This window comes from Peromyscus maniculatus, chromosome 1 (genome assembly GCF_049852395.1).
Source record: "Peromyscus maniculatus bairdii isolate BWxNUB_F1_BW_parent chromosome 1, HU_Pman_BW_mat_3.1, whole genome shotgun sequence".
In the NCBI taxonomy this organism is placed as follows: Eukaryota; Metazoa; Chordata; class Mammalia; order Rodentia; family Cricetidae; genus Peromyscus; species Peromyscus maniculatus.
Genome location: NC_134852.1, coordinates 77,560,047 through 77,580,318, shown reverse-complemented (window position 1 = coordinate 77,580,318; position 20,272 = coordinate 77,560,047). Strand labels below are relative to the sequence as shown.

General features: G+C 45.7%; 1 protein-coding gene across 2 annotated transcripts in view; it reads left to right on the top strand.

The window, feature by feature from the left end:
- Lrrk1 (leucine rich repeat kinase 1) overlaps positions 1-20,272 on the top strand; it is a 136,728-nt gene that overhangs the window by 26,172 nt on the left and 90,284 nt on the right. For both annotated transcript variants that reach the window (XM_076544529.1, XM_076544520.1), the window contains one exon: positions 14,826-14,989. In XM_076544529.1, the coding sequence (XP_076400644.1) occupies positions 14,826-14,989 (164 nt within the window). The remainder of the gene's footprint in view (positions 1-14,825; positions 14,990-20,272) is intronic.

Genomic DNA, 20,272 nt, shown 5'->3' with positions numbered 1-20,272 from the left:
GCAGCACTAGTCCCCAGGCTGGTGGACAGAGCTCCGGTAATTTTATTTTCTTGTGGTGCCCTTATAGGATCTTGGCAGGCCAGTCTCATAACGTGAGTTTGAAAATCTTCCATCTGGACAGTTTTGGAAGTACTGTCACCAATTCTTTTTTTTTGGCCCTGGTGTGGACCCGTGTCAGCCCTGTGTGCTACCTGCTTAGTCTCTGTGAGTCCGTATGAGCTTTGCTCAGTTGAATCAGAGGGCCTTGCTCTCCTGGTGTCCTCCATCCCCTCTGGTTCTCACGCTCTTTCTGACTTCTCTCTCACAGTGAAAGAAAAAATACCTTTGACCTTTCACTTTTAGCCTATGCCTGTCTCTTGGGGGAGCAGCGCGTTTCCTATTTTCACCTACTGGGGCTTTCTCTACCTTCTGATTGGAAATTTTAATCCATCCAGATGGAAGGTAATTATGGATGTTAAAAGGATTACTCTTGGCCTGGAGAAATGACTGGGTAATTGGGAGCACCTGCTCCTCTTCCAAGGGGCCTGGGTTCTGTTCCCAGCACCCATGAGTTAGCTCACATCCACCTGTAACTCCTGCTTCTGAGGATCAGTTGCTCCCTTCTGGCTTCATGTGCACATATGTATATGTGTGTGTGTATGTATGTGTATGTATGTATGTGCATGTATATGTGTATATATGTATGTATGTGTATGTGTATGCATGTGTACGTGTACATGTATGTATATGTGTATATGTATGCAGACATTAAATAAAATCATTATAAAAAAGATTTGCTTGTGCCATTTTTGTTACATTTTTCCCACTGGTAGTTCCTTTCTTTTTCTACCTGGTGGGTTTTTTTGTTTGTTTGTTTGTTTGTGTGTTTTGTGGTAATATTAAGTGGCATTTTAAGGTAAGGGCACTGTCAGCGTAAGCAGCTGGGGTGTTTGCTTCTACATTTAGCATGACTGGGGAAGTGGTTGTTGCTTTCCCTGGGGTGGGGGCAGGACAGCATCTTTACTGCGCATCCCAGTGCGGACTTGAAGTCACACTCTTCATATCTCAGCCTGCCGAGTTCTGGGACCCCAGGCACGTCATGTACGGCCACACCCAGCTCACCTTGAATGTTCGAGCTTCAGCTGCCCGCCAGGCCTGTCTGACTGTGAACTGTCTGTCGCCCTGCCTGGAGTGAACACTTAGGGAGCTTAATCCACCTTTACCTCTGCTCCCCAGCACTGTCCTGTGCTACGTGTGACCTGTTTGCCGACTTCTTGGCTTACGTCACATCTGACTCCAAGCTGAGTAATGAAAAGCCACCAACTTATCTGTGTCATTGACGTTGCCTGATCTCAGATGACCGAGGAATAAGATAGGACCCTCAAACCTCATGGTTTCTACAGAGGGACAAAATTTCTAACTTAATTTTAAGTAGTGACAATGGCATGGGGTTTCTCCAGAGCCCAGCAAGGGTCAGGCAGTGTCCTAAGCACTGCCCACACCTTCGCCCTCTTGACCCTGAGCACGGAGCCTCTGGCCTGGCAAGGCTCCACCGGTCCCTCTAGTTTTGTGGTGGAGGAAGAGAGGCAGTAGAAGCACCCCGGGGACCCCGAGAAGGGGCCTGATGACATGAGAAGAGGTGAGAGAGACGGGTGTGTGTGGCTTGGGGGTCCCATTCCTCTGTTCCGGTCTGGAGCTCTCTGAGCTTGCGGTCTCCTTCCCCGGAAATGCTTTGTCCTTCTAGCACCGTGTATTCCTATGCATATGGTTAAGTTTCAGATCCTTGTACGAACTGGAAAGCCCCGGAATATTGCCTTGAAATTGTGTAAATTTTGATCTGACATGAATCCTGTAAATGTTATTCTGAAACAGCCTGACTTGGGGAACAGAGGGGAAATTGGGGTGGGGGAGGTCGTAAAGTGATTCTTAGAAAGAAAATTCCAGAAAGGGCCAGAGTATATTGTGATTGCCCTTCACCAGGAGACTCCTGTGCCCCTGGACCATGCAGATGAACTGCAGGTGGGCAAGGCTGGAGTGGAATCCCTCCTGGCATGCAGAAAGCACTGAGGACATTTTAGGTGGGTGCCTGTTGTGTGCAGGGCATATTGCTATGCACCCACAGCAGTGAGGGAGTGGGGCCTGGCTTGAGGGGAGCCTGGGCAGACATTCTCCCAAGGGGGCAGGATCTGGGTCAGACCACATGTAGACAGAGGAAGGAGAAGGAAATCCAGAGGGAAAGTCCACAGTCTTCTGGGGACTCCCGTCTGTGGTGGCTTCTGGGCAGAGGAGAATGTTGACCCAGCAGGGAAGGTGGGTGACTCTTGCAGGGAAGGAAGGAAAATGGGGGTCCATGGAAGAAGTGGAGACCCACTCAGCTGCCTGTACAGACCAAGTGGAAAGAAGAGGCCTGGCCCCTTGGCGTGTATCCGTTCTGTTTATCGACATGTGTGGTACACTCGGTGCAATCATTCATAGGTTACATTCTAAAAAAGGTGAGATTCAACTGTCCTGCACGCTTGCCAAACGCTGGGAAACCGAGAGTCAAGCGCAGGGCTTGAACCCTGTTCCGACCGACAACTTAATTACTGTTCTTTTTCTGTCGCCCAGTGTTCTACTTAGCAGTTATCAGTAGGAAATGCCTTGGGGTCTTGTCTGAAATGTTTCTTTTGTTTACTTTTTTTTTCTTCCTTTGGGCCTATCTCTGTTGTGAAGAGGTTGGTTTCTGTTAGAAAACTGACCGTGTGAACTGGAAAAGCACGCTTGGAGAAATTTTGACATTTTTGTAGTAACAGAGAAATAACTGGGAAATGGAGGAAAGAGTTCTACAAAGATACCTGAGATTCTTCTAGGAAAGAACGACCACCTTGAGAAATGGTCGTCTTGTCTGCTCCCTGTGTGCTGTGTGACAGATTGTCCACCTTCACACATCTCAGTTGTAACAAGCATGAGAATTCACAGTAATGAGCGTGTGTGTGTGTGTGTGTGTGTGTACAGGTATGTGAGTGTGCATGTGTGCACATGAGTGGGCGCGCGCGTGTGTACACATATGTGTATGTGTGTGTGTGCGTGCGTGCGTGCGTGCCTGTGTGTGTGTGTGTGTGTGTGTGTGTGTGTGTGTGTGTGTGTGTGTATAACATCAACAGGAGCATGCAGGCTTACCTTTCTCTTATTCCCCACATTACTACCCTGACACCGGGTCTCTAAGCCAGAAGCTCCCCGTTTCAGCTAGGCTAATTGACGCTGACTGAGCTCTCGGGATCTTGCTGACTCTGCTCCTCAGTGCTGGGATTACAGGCACTCACAGCCATGCCTGGGTATTATTTTATTTTATTGTATGTGAGTGTTTTTTTCTGCATGCACATTTGTGCATCACATGTATGCCTGGTGCCCACGGAGGCCAGAGAAGGGTGTCTGATTCCCAGGAACTGAGTTACAGTTGGTTGTGAGCTGCCGTGTGGGTACTGAGAGTTGAACCCAGGTCCTCTGGAAGAGCAGCCGGTGCTCTTACCCACTGAGCCATCTCTCCAGCTCATTCTTCCTTAGTTTCTTTTCAGGGCTGGGTGTCAAACCCATGGGCTCACCCATGCTAAGCACATGCCCCATCGCCGAACCTCTACCTTGCTTGGAGTTTTTAAATATGTGGAATTGTTCCCTTGGAGTCAGTTCCAAGCAAACAGGACCTCTGTGTCAAAGAATGTTCTAATCTCCTGGCATTTGTAAGCACAACCACCTCAAAGATGGGCTAGGAATTATGTTTTACCTCTTACATCTTCAGATTGGAGCATTTTACGTTGTGCTAGAGGTGTTGGAACTGTCTTTCCCCAGGCTCTCACCCTCTCAGACCAATGGTTCTTCCTTTTCCAAATCTGCTCCTGTCTGTTGAGCATCCCAAGTCCTTCAAACATCCCTAGTTGGAAAAGGAGCATGGTTTCTGCTGCAGGTGTTTAGAAGTCACATCCAGGAAAAACACAGCATTGACTCAAGCTGTCTCAGCAAGCTCTGAACCCAGGATCAGCACATAGAAGGTTTTAAATGTCCAGAGAGCGAAGGAGCCATAGGTAAGCGAATATTTGGAGAAGGAGCTAAATTTAGGACAGAAGTCGTACATTCATGACTGTGTCTTGCTGTCTGTCTCTTGCCGCTGCAGGAGTAAAGGACAGACTGCTTCTACTTCCCCTCAGGCATTTCCATCCAATGAGACGGGACCACTCACCTCTCAGTTACCACTCTGGCCATGCACACCATGCACAGCTTGTGTTGAGTAAGATCTAATGTTTGGTTGGGAATGCACAGCCCAGAGTGCATTCTGTGTGTTCTGATGGCAAGAATCCAAATATTAGCTCTGCTGTTGAGAGCTGGGTCCGGCCAGCTTCCGAACCACCCCAGCCCCGGTCACCTCATGGTAGATGGTGATGAGATGTATGGTCTTGCGCGGGAAAGGCTTGTGTGAGTGGGACATCTCCTGGAGTACCCGGCGAGACTGAAAAAAATAACAAAACCAAAAAACACAGTTACTTTACCTGCTGAAGGCAGCCACCATTCTCGTTTTTTATACCCATTAGTTCATATTTTTAAATGAGAGAGCAGAAGGAAGGAGAAGACCGGGGGCAGAACGGAGAAGGAGGGCGGGATGGTGCACGTTTTCCGGTGGTATTTCCTTAGTTAACATTCTCGTGGGACACAATGCCTGGCTTGAGCAACCTAAAGAGGAAAGTAACTGGCTTCGTGGTTTCAAAGGATTCGGTCCATCGCATCAGGAGAGCCGTGGGGGCAGATTAGCGCACACCATGGCTGACAGGAAATAGAGGAAATGCCTGAACTTTGGGCTTTCTCTTTTATTTCACCGGGCCCCTGGCTCCAGGGGGCATTTCCCCTTTGAGTTATTCCTCTGCAGAAGCCCTCCACGGACACGCTTATCTACCTGCTCCTCAAGCGTTTTTTAGTCCTTCAAGATTTACCATCCCAGGACTAGGGAAGATGGCCAGGTACACATACTTACTACCATCCAGCCTGGCGACCTGAGTCTGATCCCTGAGATTCACATGATGCAAGGCGAGAGCCAGCTCCTAAAAGTTGTGTTTTGACCCCCACGAAGACACAAAGGCACATGTACATGTACACACACACACACACACACACACACAGAGAGAGAGAGAGAGAGAGAGAGAGAGAGAGAGAGAGAGAGAGAGAGAGAGAGAGAGAGAGAGAGAGATGTAAGGGAATATAAATTAACCACCCTTACACTTTACAGGATGTGCATGGGCACCATATTCTGTATACTAGCATTGTGCATTTGAATGGCTCATTTGGAAGTCCTAGGAGGTCCTACATTGTCAAGTAGAGAAGTGGACACTCCATGCTGTCTAGAGTCAGAAAGTACCATTTCTCCTCCTGTCTTGTCCCTATAGAGTTCCGGGAACGTTTAGTCACCCTCTTGGCCTCCCTCATTTGTACATGGCAGCCAGGACTTCTCCCTCAGAACAGTTGACGTAAGCCAAGCCCCAGTCTTGTGGCGGAGTCCCAAGCATCTGCCTCCCTGGCATTTCCCTCTCCCTGGCTGACTGGTCCTTCACTAGCTGGCACGGGAGCTCTTCAGGAAGTATACTTGTAGCTTTTTGCTTGTGGTATGCTGCTGTGCAGGTTAGTTCCTAAGAGAAAACCACAGGTACACTATTAGAACCTCTCCTTGGGTGTGGTTACATGGGATTTTCTTCTTGCTTTATGAATAGTCATGATATGGGGGTGGAGAGGCTGGAGAGGTGGGTCAGAGGTTAAGAGCACTGGCTGTTCCTTCAGAGGTCCTGAGTTCAATTCCCAGAAACCACATGTTGGCTCACAACCATCTATAGTGAGATCTGGTGCCCCCTTCTGGCCTGCAGGCATACATGCAGGTGGAACACTGTATACATAATAAATAAATACATCTTTAAATAGTCATGATATTTGCAAGGTCTCCAGTGATGGCAAATGTACCAGAAGGTATGCCAACTTCATCACACTGTCCCCAGAAGGGAATTTTATAAGCCTTTCCTTTTTCACTGTGTCTGATAAACATAACATGACATTATAAGATTGCTCTGTGTGTGTGTGTGTGTGTGTGTGTGTGTGTGTGTGTGTGTGTGTGTCCGTGCGTGTGCACGCGCAGACCTGTGCCTACCATGGTGCACCTGTGGAGGTTAGAGGACAACCTCCGATTTCACAACTTATCTTTCTATCCCCTGTGAGACAGAGTCTCTTCACCAGTGGTTAGCCAGGGCAGCTGGCCTGTCTCCACCTGCCATCTCTGGTAAGGGCATGCTGGGATTACAGGTGCCTGCGCTTCCGCCTCTGCCTTTTAGGTGGCTTCTGGGGATTTGAATTCAGGTCACCAGGCTTATATAGTGAGTGCCTTTACTTGCACTATGCCTTCAACCCACCAATTATGTTTGTTTGTTTTTTAATCAAAGAAAATAGGTCCTTGACATGTGATTTCTCCCATGGAGCAGTCTGTATATATGACCACCAATCTCTCTTTTATTCATGGACATTTTTAAAGATTGGATGAGACCAGCCATGGAGTTCTAAGTCTATCTCTGGGAGCTTTGCTGGGATGAGATTTGCTCACCTCAGGATTACAGCTGGTCCCCAAGCTCCCAGCTCAGCTCCTGCTTTGCTTTCTCTGCTGATGCTGGTGCAGCAGCTAGCAGGTCGGAGCTGAGTATTAGCCATCTGGAGCCAGGAGGAATCGCCTCGGAGGGTCACCTCCCTCCCCTGGCATCCTGTATCCTCTGCCTCTTCCCTCAAAGAAATAAAGGCTTGGGTTTCACCGTAATGCGACCCAGAGATGAAAACTGCCGCGGAAGCTAAAACCTTCCACTGGTGTCTGGGAAGAGAGATGCATCTTGCTCGCAGAAGGGTGCTAAAGCCAGGGTCGCCAAGGCGGACCCTGGAGTGCAGAGAGGGTGTCACCTCTGAGGAGGCCTGGCCTTCTTTCCTGGTGCTGTGGCCACCTGGGGACTCGGTGGAGGAAGGTCACTAGACAACTCTGACCAGGTTGGTAGCATCCTAAAGTGTGTTTGTCTTTGTTCTGCAGTGAGCTGAGGGTCGATGGGTCATTTGAACTTTTTACTGTTCTGTTGATGGAGGGAAATGCGGTCAATGATGTCATGGATATGCCAATAAAGTGGCAGTGCCTTTTCTGAATGTCACAAACGTGTCTCTCAAACATGAAGACACCATACATTTTAAGTAGTCTTTGCCTCTTACCATATATATTTAATTTAATACTAATGAGAGAAATAGCACACACACACATACATGCATGCATGCATGCATGTGCAAACACACATGCTACGCACATGCAGTCAAAATTAGAGCTCATAGAATTTAATCTATTTTTATATAATTTCTCCATTGTCCTAGATTTGTAGAATAAAACAGTAGAGAATGTTTTTAGTTACTGTGTCAGGGGAAATGACAAATTCTGTTCTAGAAGAAAAGTTAAGAATGGCATTGAGACACAGCATCCTCGGGGACCAAGAAAGCAGAGGCTGTCCTGCAGTGTGCCTGGCGTCACAGGAAGCCCCGAGGATAAGTTACAGGGTCACAACACCCTCGCGCTGTAATAGCCATGGAATTCTGTTAACAAATCCCTGACAGACGAGAATCCTTTCTGCTAGTTCGTCTGTAGTCAGAAAACAGAATAATTTGTTTTTCTAAAACAAGAGTTATTTAAGTCCTAGGGACTGACTTATGGGCAACAAATTCGTTTCAATTAGATGGGGCAGAGGATGTGAAATACTGTGTGAGTCTGAAAGTGTAAGTAGATTGTTGAAGTTGAAAGTGAGTATCGAAAGACAAATGATGTTCTCTTTCTATGGGTTTTAAAATATTTCACTTCTTTTAGCCAATAGTTCTTCACACAATGAACTTGAATGTACCACCCATGTCTGGAGCATTCAGGGTATTGGCTGGTAGGAACGCATGTGCCCACAAGCTCAGAGCTTACCTTAAATGTTTCCTTTTGTACTCCTGGGTAGCTCCACGTGGGCCGTGTCTGTAAGTCTTGCCAGGTACACATCTCTATTCTTCCCCCACTTGTTCCCACTTCTAATGGACTCTCCTAGAACCTGACAGGAAGCAGCAGCCAAGTGCTTCTTAGAGGAGATGGTCAGTTTATCCTTCTCTCTCTCTGCATATCTGGGTAGGCGCATTCAGTACCTGGGTAGGCGCATTCATTTGCGTTAAATGCTAATGACGTGCTTGTTTATAGTTGTGCATGTTGGAGAAGATCATTGCTATTTAGGAAAATAAAGTCTTACTAAAGAGACAGAAGGATTTTTAATATATGAAGCCAAACTCTTCAGTATTCTAGTTTCATGCTAGTTCTTGCTCCTTGAGACATTCATGTTCTGTTGAATTAGAATCCATTTAGGAAGTCTCTATGTTTTCATATGACTTTCAAGTGTATATGAAGAATACATTCATCTGTGTGGTTTTTACTGTGGAAAAGAACAGTGTTATTTTAAGAAAGGTGATAAGTATAAATATCTGAATAAATAGATAAAATATCTAAACAATCTCAACTATTTTTTAAACTTTGTGTCAAAGTAACCAATTCACAGATACAGAACTGTAGTGTCTTGGATTTGAGCAATAGAAATTCCATGAAAATCTTTACCTGTAAAAAAAAAAAAAGGTGTCTGCTCATGGTAAGGCAGGACTTCTATCTTTAACATGAGGTGTTCCTGTGTTACTTATTTTCCCCCTCACTGGCTTCCTGTTCATAGAGTACATGTAATTTCTCTGACATTTAAAATTAAACAGCCATGCCATTCCAACACAAGAAGCCTGGAGAACAATTTAGAAAACCTCCTCTAGCTCTCCTGTTCATCTCTCACGATCCATCCTAATGCTTGTTGTTGGAATCTCATTTTTTCTTTCAGTATGAATTAGTGTTAACCACCGTGTTCGTTATTTCTGGAAGCTGCACGGGATTGGCAGCAAGTCGTGTGCGTACATGCATTAGTACTCTGCCCCCCATCTGATTAGGCCAGCGCCCCAGCTCACAAGGTCCATGAGAGTGCACGTGGGGAGTTCATACAACTTAAGGAGATTAGGGACCGAGCTGAAAAACCACCACTGAGGAATGGGAAGAGAACAGGGCAGTTCCGGATCCCCCTGACATCTGTTAGTCTGTGCACACCGGCATGATTAAAATCAAAGCACTCTTTCCGGTGTGCTATAGACCTATATAGATAGAGGACCTTCACGGTGCCCCTTGACTTCACTTTGAGATCTGACTGCCTTTATGTTCCTAACAAGGCAAAGGTGCACAGGCACAGTTTATGAAATAGCCAGCCGCTGCTTGTTTAATTCCGAAAGATGAGCTATGACATGATGAAGCACCCGTTCTGATGGAGGCACCAGAGTGATTGCCCCTCCTTCTCACCCCTGCTAATGGCCCTTCCCCCACCAGCACTCTCGGCCACCTGTGGTCACAGTCTGTGAATAATTGATGGGGACCGCCCTGTGTGTTGGAGAGAGAAGCTGCCATAGTCACACCGTGTGGCCACATACGTGCAAAGCTTTCTTGTCTTTCCAAAAACAGAAGCTAGAGATCTCCCCCTCAGACCTAGCTATCCACACGTGTTAGGGATGCCGTCAGTCATGTATGCTGATAGACCCTTCATGGACTTTTCAGAACAATTGCCTTGGTCAGATCCCAGCTCAGGGTGTGTTGTAAAGACCCTGGATGAGACTAAGGACTGTGGCTTTGTAAGCAGCTTGCCTTGGCTTCTGCGGAGCAGGTTTGGTTTTTCTGTGTCGGTAAGGAAGCTCATATCATATGTCAGCTGGTGGGCCCTGCGTGTAGAGTCTGACACTATGAGCCTCCTTTGCCCCAACAAATTGTTGTGAAAAATTCCCAACATACAGTAATACCGAAGGAACTGAACAATGTACACCTATACACCTACCACCTAGAGTCTGGCATGGGCCCGTCCCATTTCTAATTATTTGAAAGTGAGTTGCCAACATCTATACACTTCACCCTTAACTACTAACATGAGCACATGACATTTATAACAGCTTTTTAGATAAAATGTCCACAAAGGGTAATGCACATATCTTAAATGGACTTTTGATAAATTTTAGCAAATGCAGCACCCATGAAATGCAAACTCCATCCAGATCTGGAGCCATCAGCACAAAGCAGTGTCCTCATGCCCTCGCCCAACCAAGATTAGTACATCATAGAAATAGCATCACTTTGCAAGGTTTGATTTTCTCAGCATTTTGTTTTTGAGATTCCTGTCAGCCATCAGAATGATCGATAGTTCATTCCTTTTTATTATCGAGTAGTTATGGCCCCACAGTTTGTTTATTCAACAAATAAACAAACTGGGCTACTTGAAGCTTGGAGGATTATAGCTGCCACTTTGATGAGCATTTTTAACTTTTTTGGACATACCGCCTCTGGGTAAAAATCAAGAATGGAACTGGTAGATCATAGGTCAGTGTGTGTTCAGTTTTCAGAGAGGCCACCAGAGCTGTCCATAATGTAATTTATACATTTTACATTCCAACCCATCAGGCCTGAGCACCCTGGGAGCTCACGTCTTTTTAAAGTATAGCGCTCTGGTGGGACTGTATCGGGCAATGCTGTGGCTTTTGCATTTCGCTGATGAGCAATGGTATTGAGGTTTTTTTGGCTGTCTTCCAGTGTTCAAATCCTTGACTGTTTGTAATGGTGTTGTTTATCTTTTTGTTACCATGCTATGTATTTTATATTCTTTGTGGTAATCTATACACCATTCATCTTCAGATATGCCCTACAATATTGTACTCCAGACTAGAATCTGCCTGCTCCTTTAAAAGATGCCTTTGATGAGCATAATGTTAAAGTTTGGACAAAGTCTGATTTAACAATTTTTCATCACTTCTAAGCCCTTTAGTGAATTGTAACTTAGCAGTTTTCCTTCACAGTCACCGTTTCCTGGGACCCTCTGTATCAGTGATCTTTTCGCCACTGTGATGACGTAGATGACGCAGGCCCCTTGACAAAGGACGGCTGTGTGGGTCACAGTTCTGGAGACTCAAGGACCTGTGTGAGCCCACGCTGGCTTAGCAGAGGAGGGGACCTTCTGGTGAGCGCCAGGCAGTCCCGTGTGTGCGGGAGCAGGCCATCACATCTCAAAGCGTGACAGCCACCTCCCCCTCATGACCTAGACCTCCCCAGAGGCTCAGCCCTTTCTAGCTTCCCCATGTTGCAGTAATGATGTCCTGCTGCCATTTCTGCTACCGTTCCTTAAAGTCCCGTCAGATCCAAGCACCAGGAGGGACCTGCCTTCCTCCAAAGTCCTGAAGGTAGTCTACACATTTTCCTAGGAGCTTTATAGTTTTAGCCTCTATATTTTAGGTCCATGATCCACCTCAGGTTAACTTTTGTGTACACTGAAAGACAAGCATCTTTGTTTTGATTTTATACATTTAAGTGGTTTTGCCTGCATGTATGTGTGCAAAATGGGTGTGTAGTGCCTACAGAGTCCTGAAGAGGTCAGGTCCCTGGGACTGAGTTACAGACAGGTGTGAGCTGCCATGTGGGTGCTGGGAACCCAACCTGGGTCCTCAGGAAGAGCAGCAAATGCTCTTAACTGCCAAGCCATGTCTGCAACCCAAGCGATGAGGGTACCCAGATGTGCTGGGACCGTCTGCTGAACACCTTACTCCACTGTGTTGTTCTGGCACCCCTGTCAAAAGTTAATTAGATGAGTCTTTGCGTGACTGTTATATGTATGTGTTCGTGTGTGTGTGTGTGTGTGTGTGTGTGTGTGTGTGTGTGTGTGTATGTGCGTGGTATATGTGTAGTGTGTGTGGTATGTGCAGTATATGTGTGCATATGTGTGGTGTGTGTATGCTATCTGTGTGGTATGTGTGGTATGTGTACGTGGTGTATGTGTGATGTTTGTGTTATATGTATGTGTATATGGTATGTATATTGTTTGTATGTATATGGTATATGTTTTAGATATATGCATTGTGTGGTGTGTGAGAGGTGTATGTGTGTGGTATTTGTGTTATATGTATGTGTGTGTATGTGGTAGGTGTGTGTGTGTAGTGTGGTGTGTTTGTATGTATGTGGTATGTTTGTATGTATGGTGTTTGTGTTATATATATGTGTATGTGATGTGTATGTTCTTTGTGTGTGTGGTATGTGTGTTAGATGTATGTGTGGTGTGTGTGGTATATGTGTGTGTGTGGTGTTTGTGTTATATATGTGTGTGTGTTGTGTGTGTTATATGTATGTGTGTGATGTGTATGTATGTGGTGTTTGTGTTGTGTGTGTGGTGTTTGTGTTATATGTATGTGTGTGTGTATGTGGTGAATGTGATGTATGTGTATGGTGTGTGTGTAGTGTTTGTATTGTGTGTGTGTTATATGTATGTGTGTGTGTGTGGTGTGTATGTGTGATGTTTGTGTTGTGGTGTGTTATATGTATATGTGTGTGTTGTGTGTGTGTTGGCCTGAGCTCAAAATCAGATGACTTCCATGATGACTCTCCATTTTCTTTTTTTTAATTTTGTGTGTGGTGTGTGTGTGTGCATGTTCACATGTGGAGGCCTGAGGCTGATGTTGGGAACCTTCCTTGATTGCCTTTCTGCGTTCTTCATTGCAGTGGGATCTCTGTCAAACCCCGAGCTGACTGATATGGCTGGTCTCACTTGCCAGCTTGCTCTGGGGATCCCATCTCTGCCTTCCAAGCCTGAATTTTCAAGAGGGCTGCCACCCTCCTAACATTTGTGTGGGCTCTGGGGGTCCAAACTGTGGTCCCCATCCCTGCCCCACAAGCGCACTAACCACTGAGCCTCTCGTAGCCCTTCTACAATACTTTTTGAGAAGGTCTCGCTCACTGGACTCAGCTCTCATGGATTCAGCTAAGTTGGCTGCAGCGAGCTGACTCCGTTCCCCCAGCATGCATGGAGCAGACTGTGCCCACTGCTCCCGGGTTTCACTCGGGTGCTGGGGATCTGAACTCAGGTTCTCACGCTTGTGTGGGAATCTGAGCCGTCTCCCCAGCCCCATGAGTCTATTTCTTAACTCAGTTCTGCCCTCTGGGGCTGTCTATACTGGTATCAAATTGCCCGCTTATGGCAGCCTAATGGTGAGTTTTGGAATCAGGTAATGTAAATCCTCCATTCCCTCGTTCAAGATTGCTTTAACTATTTTAGGTTCTTCAAGTTTTCCATACAAGCTTGAGAATCTGATGTAATTCTATGAGGTGAAAAAAATCCAACCGGGATTATAGTTGGACTGAAATTGAATCTGTGCCTAAATTCATGAGGACTGGCACCTTCCTGGTGTTTATTCTCAAACCCATCAACATGGGACATGGGAGGTCTTTCTGGCTGTACAAATCTTCATTTTCTTGGCAATGTTTTTTTTTCCAGAGTTCAGATTTTACTCATCTTTTGTGAAATTTATTTCTAAGCACATAATTTTTGTGCTTTGTTAGGTAGCTAGTTTCCCTCCACAATAACAAAATACCTGAGATAACCAACATTAAAGAGAAAAGTGTTATTTTTAGCTCATCCTTCTGGTCCAAGACAAGTTGGCCCCACTGCATTCAGTTTGTGATGTGGTAGCGCATCCTGAACCAAAATGCTCAACTCGTGGATTGAGAGGGAGCACAGAGAGAATGAGGAGGGGACCGGGGCCCCAGATCCCCAACTCTCCAGCCCCACCTGCCATCACAGGATCCCTCCCACTGTGCAAACCTAGCCGTGAATCACAGAATCCTCACCTTATTTCTCCCGTCACTCAACACAATTCAGAACTTACCTCCTCATTGGCTACATACAGCCTTTTCTATAACATCTGTAGAGAGAAAGCTTTCACTTTCATTTCCAAACCCCTTTGGACATGTCACTGGGACCTCGAATTTTTTTTCCAGAAAAAAATGTGCACACACAGAGAAACAGTTTTGTGCAGAACTTTAAAATGCTCAGGGACCTTCCAAAGCCTGTTGGCCAGCCTTTGGAACCTGGTGGACCTCTGCATTAACCCTTGCTCTGGAGCAGGACTCTGATGGAGGGCAGTGATCTCCTTCACTGGTCTCTCTCCACCCAGTGCGGTGCCCAGCTGTGTCCAGCTGCTCCATAAGTACCCACGCAAGTCCTCGACAATGCCACAGCCCCCTGCAGGCTCCTCCTCTCCTCCCAAGCAGCACCAGATGCTCAGCAGGCCAGAGCATCCCACATCCCCTCCTCTGCCCAGGACAGGTTAGCACGCCTTATAGAGAACAGGACTATGTCTACCGGAAGCCACGATTCAGATAACTAGAACAGCCGGGTCACCAGGCCTCTTAGAGACAGAGTGGGTCAGTCATATACCTGGTCCAAGAATGTCTAGAGGTCCAGAGTTTCAAAGGATTGATGGAGATACTAGGGTGGCATGTTAGTGCAGAGGCAAGGATTACCAATCCTAAATCACTTGATCTTCTGTAGATTCCACACCCTCGGTCTTAGCTGCTCCTTCCCCTCAGAGGGACACAACAGTGGAGCCTTTTGCCTGGGACCATCAGCTCTCTCAGCAGAGTGCTGCCTGCCTCCCGTTGCCCAGGGCACTGGAGCAACTCCAGTTGGCAGTCGGTCGTCTGTAGCCATCACCAGGCTGTGCTAAACTTCTCACTGTCCCAGTCAATGTCTTCCAAAATGGCTGCACGTCCCCCAGAGAAGCGGGAACGTGCTGACGGGGGCATTTCAGGACTTTATCTTTCTTCACCCCCCACGGTCATGCCATGGGGTGTCACCTCCAATGACAACCCAGAGGTCACCAGCACAGTGACACCATCGTGTCCTCCCATGCAGGTGCCGAAGACATGGGCAGCAAACTCTCTGCACCAGGTGGCAGTTCCTCGGTGCGCTCCCCCAGCATGGAAGACATCCACACCGCATACAAGCAGAGAAACTTCTCCCGGGCCCGTGACCTGCTCAGAGAGGCATGTGAGGAGACTGAATCCCCGCAGGAGAAGGTAGGGGGCATGCCGGCCCAGAGTTGCTATTCTGATCATGTGTGAGACTGTGTGTGATAGGTGTGTGTGTGTGTGCACTTGCCTGTGTGTGCACGTGGAAGCCTGAGGCCGACGCATGGTGTCGTCTCTATCGCTCCCTACCTTATTTTTTAAGATTTATTTACCTTTACTTTATGTGTTTTGCCTGCAATGTATGTAAGAAACACCATGTGCTTGCAGTGCTCAAGGAAGCCAGAGAGGGCGTAATTCCTTGGATTCCCCTGGAACTGGAATTATGGACGGTTGTGAACCTTGATGTGGATGTTGAGAATCTACTGAACCTGGATCCTCTGCAATAGCAGCAAATGCTCTTAACCCCTGAGCCATCTCTCCAGCCCCTCCACCATAGTTTTTGTTACAGTTTCTCCTCACTAACTCTAGGCTTGTTATCTCAGCTGGACTAGGCTGTCCAGCAAACCTCCAGAGTCTTCCGGACTCCACACCTCTAGAACTAAGGTTATAAACATGCAGCAATGACATGAGTACTGGGTATCCAAACCCAGGTCCTCACATTTCCACTTTACGCACTGAATCATCCTTCTGTAACTATCCCAACACACACGAGTACGGTATCCCAGGCTGGCTTCTAACTCACTAGGTAGCCAAAGCTGACCCCAAATTTCTAATTCTCCTGCCTCCACCTCTGGACTAGGACTACAGGCATGCACTCCCATGCAGTTTTTTGCTGTTTTTTTGTTTTGTTTTGTTTGTTTGTTTTTCTCAAGACAGGGTTTCTCTGTGTAGCTTTTAATCCCAGCACTCGGGAGGCAGAGGCAGGCGGATCTCTGTGAGTTCGAGGCCAGCCTGGTCTACAGAGCAAGATCCCATGCAGTTTTAAGATGCTGAGAATGGGTTAGATACTTGGTGCATTCTAGTCAAGTGCTCGGCTGACTGAACTGCACCCCCAGCCTGTGGATTATCCTCTCATTACCAGAGTCTTCATGGGACTCCAGTGTTCGAGAATCCTTCGCTTAGCACGTGAGCGTGTGCCTGGCCTTCCTTTCTGGTCTCTTCAGCAGTATCACACCATCACCTTCCATGTCAGATCGTGGACGGATGTGAATAGATTCATTTAAATTTAAAGAACCAATATCTTCTGCAGAATTTATCTACTGATCTTACACTTTCTTCTGTTATAAGAACAGCATGTACTCAACATGAAAGAAAAGAAATCTGTAAACGTAAAGGGGGAAAAAAAGAACAAAAGCTAAGCATATCCCTAATATATACCAACACTCCCTCTTCTGTGTCTCAATGTGTTTTCTTCTGGCCCACTGGTCTGGGAGGAGTGTTGCCATTTCTGATAATATATAATGTATTATGTATGTAATATAAATACAGATTATAGTTTTGCATATACTTTCTTCTTTGCTTCTATTATATCAAGAACTGTAAATTCATTTTGAGCATCACCATTAATGACTGCATAATATTCCATATGGTAGGGAGAACATAATTTAAACTTAATCCATGCCTCTTGATTGGATTTTTGGATTATTTCAAATTTCTTACCAATAATGCTGTATGGAATTTTTTGCCTAGTCATTTTCTTATTGGAAGGCTATTTTCTTAGCATAGCTATGCCAAATGGAAAGTATAGATATGAACAGTTTTTTGTTAGCACATTAGTATAAAATAATGAGTTTCACTTTCACATTTTCATACATGATATTTAAAGTTTTAGAACATACACCAAACTGTTTGCTAAAAAGCAAGTCCAAAATACCCCCCCACACATACACCAATAGCTCAAAGGGGATAAGAGTCAGATGTTACCATGGAAACACTTCATCAATACTTGGAGACCCAGAAGAGGGAGTGTTGGTATATATTAGGGATATGCTTAGTTTTGTTCTTTTTTTCCCCCCTTTACCTTTACAGATTTCTTTTTTTTATGTTTTACTTTGGTTAGCATAGGCTTAATCCATCTATATTTAATTAAAAGTTAGAAATGATTCTATTTTGAACTTCTAGCCTGCTCTCAGCAAAGTAAGAGATTGGGGGACAATGAGCATCATTGACAGGACATTTGAATTCACCGTATACGTGACAAAGGGCCACACCTGTGTGTGGGAAATGGCCTGACTGTTCAGTCCACAGGATGAAAAAGCTATGTGATCCTCAGTGACCCCAGGCCATAGGCTGCTGTGAAGAATACCCCCATGTGTCAGAAAATGTCCCAGAGTGATTTGGAAAGCTCTCCAGTGTAACTCCAGTAAACAAGTGGGTCACTTCTGCTCCTATTAAGAAGGGGACTGGATGCAGGTATCACACAGGCAAAACACTAGTGCATATAAAATATAAAAAGAAATCATCCTTAAAATCAAATGGAAGAGCAATCAGGTGTGCCTTTCAACACTCCCCTCTGTGTGCACCTGAGAAATCTGGACATCCCATACACAGCAAAGAACATTTTGCAACTGGAGAGAAAAGACTGCTAGTGAGTTCAGAGCTCAAGAAAAACATGGCGTTGCAGTACTGGGGGTCCTTTTCACCTTTTTTACATCCCAGGCTAATATGAAGAAGCTGGCAACCCAGACACAAACTGATATAAAGAAGCTCCAGGGCTGTTGAGGCAGCCAGAGGACCAGGCCAGGGCACCATGAAAAGACAGTTTATGGGCAACACCCAGCCGGGCCACAGCTGTGCCCACAGTTCCATGCCCACCACTCTCCAACCAAGGTCGGGTGGAGAGACTAACCTGCCAGGCTGTGAAAAGCTGCCCCAGGCATCCAAGAAGGCTGTGGAGAGCTGGAGAGCTAATTGGCATTAGGTGGTAATGTAATAACCCCCCCCCCTGCTCCCACTGGAGACCCAGTGAGCAAGGAGACCTTCCTGCCCAACAGGAACCAGGAGTCCATTCCACGGGTGCCATCTAATTCTTAGTTCCTGGTTTTCCATCCCACCAGGAAGTGATGAATCTGTACCACTCTTCACCGACCAGAGCTAACAAGAGTCCAAGGCCAAGACTCAAATAAGATCCCAATCCTAAAATACATTCCCACTCATCACCAGATCCTAATAAACAAACTCTCCTTGGGAAGCAGAAAAACATCACACAAACAAAAGGCCGTAACCAGTGCCAGCAGCTGCATGGGTCAGATGGTTGAGCTCTGACAAGACTGGAAAGCAGACAGAACACTCCAGTGAGCAAACACAGCAGAAGTAAGGAAACACTAGGCGTCTCCCAGGCAGACGCGTCTGCGGAGAAACGAGAGGCGGATTACATGGAAATTTTAGAGCCTCTAAAATATACGAGCTGAAGTTTTCTTCTGTAGGCAGACTCAACTCTAACATAGAGGAGGCAAAAGAAGGAATCTGTACCCTGATGATCTGAGGCCACGGAGGGAGCGAAGGGAGGGAGGGGGGAGACAAGAGAGAGAGAGAGAGAGAGAGAGAGAGAGAGAGAGAGAGAGAGAGAGAGAGAGAGAGAGAGAGAGAGAGGAGACAGAGAGAGACAGAGAGAGAGAAAGGAGACAGAGAGAGACAGAGAGAGAGAGAGAGAGAGAGAGAGAGAGAGAGAGAGAGAGAGAGAGAGAGAGAGAGAGAACAGAACCTCAGAGGCACATGAGGATTTTAGCTGAACTCATGTCCTCAGTCAAGAAGGAAACACACTGGAGTGTAGTTAAGGAAACTAAAAACTCCCGCCAAGAGAAGACACTACCAAACAGAGTGAAGAATCCAGAGGTTCCCCAACAGGGTAGAACTCAGCGACCCGTGCTCCGCACACATCACACTCAAACTATCATGAAAACAAAAAAAAAAAAAAAAAAATACTGAAAGCAGCCAGCGAAAGCTGTTGCCTTAGGGGGAAAAGCAGTCCAGATGACATCACCAGACACCATGGACCGAGAGGAAGTGGCACCCAGTGCTGAAGAGAAGAAGAAAAAGTGTCCACCTACAGTCCCATAAGCTGGAAAATACCTTCCAAGAACGAAGAGAAAATAAATACATCTATACATCTGGAATAGGGGAAAGCAAAAGAGAGCCAGTGTCTGGACGGCTTCCCTAATGGAACAGCTAAAAACAGTGAATAACAGGATGAGGAATGCTGGGTAAACAGGAACCAGAACGTGGTGAGACCAAAACACAAGTACACAAAGTAGATTGTTTCTTCATCTCCAGTTCTGTAAGTACCTGAAGGAAAGCGTGTAACCTCGCCTAATACAGCTCTTAATACAGAGAGGGGGAATTTTTAAAAGCAAAACAATTACCTAATGAATGTCAGATTTTAATACGTCACTCAAACAGATAAAACACTGAAAACAGCATATTTGTGTAAGTTACATATCGATAATGCAATAGCTGAAGCAACCATTTACTACATATAACTGGGCACGGTGCTGCGTGCCTTTAATCTCAGCTCTTGGGAGGAGGAAGCAGGCAGATCTTCAAAACGACCTGTGTAGAGAGTTCCAGGCCAGCCAGGGCTACATGGTGAGACACTGTCTCAAAATAAATATTAAAACTATACATACAACTATATTAAAAATTCTATAACTTAATAAAAATGAAATTCAAAATATATCAAGGGATATAAAAAAACCAAAAATGAGAGTAAAACAAAAACAAACAAAATCACATGGCAGACTTACACTTTAACATCTAAATAATTATATTAAATACAAATGACCTAAGTCCATACTTAGTTCCAGTTAGGATTTTAGAAAAGAATAAGAAAATGGATATTGTCTGTGAGAGACTCACTTTAAGTACAATGATATGTGTGTATGTGTGTGTGTATCTCTCTGTATGTATATGTGTGTATGCGTGTGTTTATCTCTGTATGTGTATGTGTGTATGTATCTCTGTGTATGTGTGTATGTGTTCTGAAAGTAATTGGAAGGAAAAATACAGACCATGCAAACATTAAGCAAGAGAAAGCAGGAGTGGCTATGTTAATATCAGATAAAGTCAACTGCAGAGCCAGGAGAGTTATCATAGGCGGGGAGGCTTAGTAACTAATGACAAAGGACTGGATCCCGAAGACAGCAATCTTCAGTCTTTAATGCACTGGATTACACAAAAGCAATGATCTATCTTAAAGAACGAGATATTTCGACATGGTTGTAGGAGTTTTGGCATCGTCTCAACAAATGATAGACCAATCAAACAGAGAATCTCAAGGTTACAGAAAACTGCAAGGCCACCACCCCTAACAGGATCTGACGTTACCAAAAGCACTACACCCAACAGCACAGAATGCACACTATTTTCAATGTCCACAGAACACAAGCCAAGATA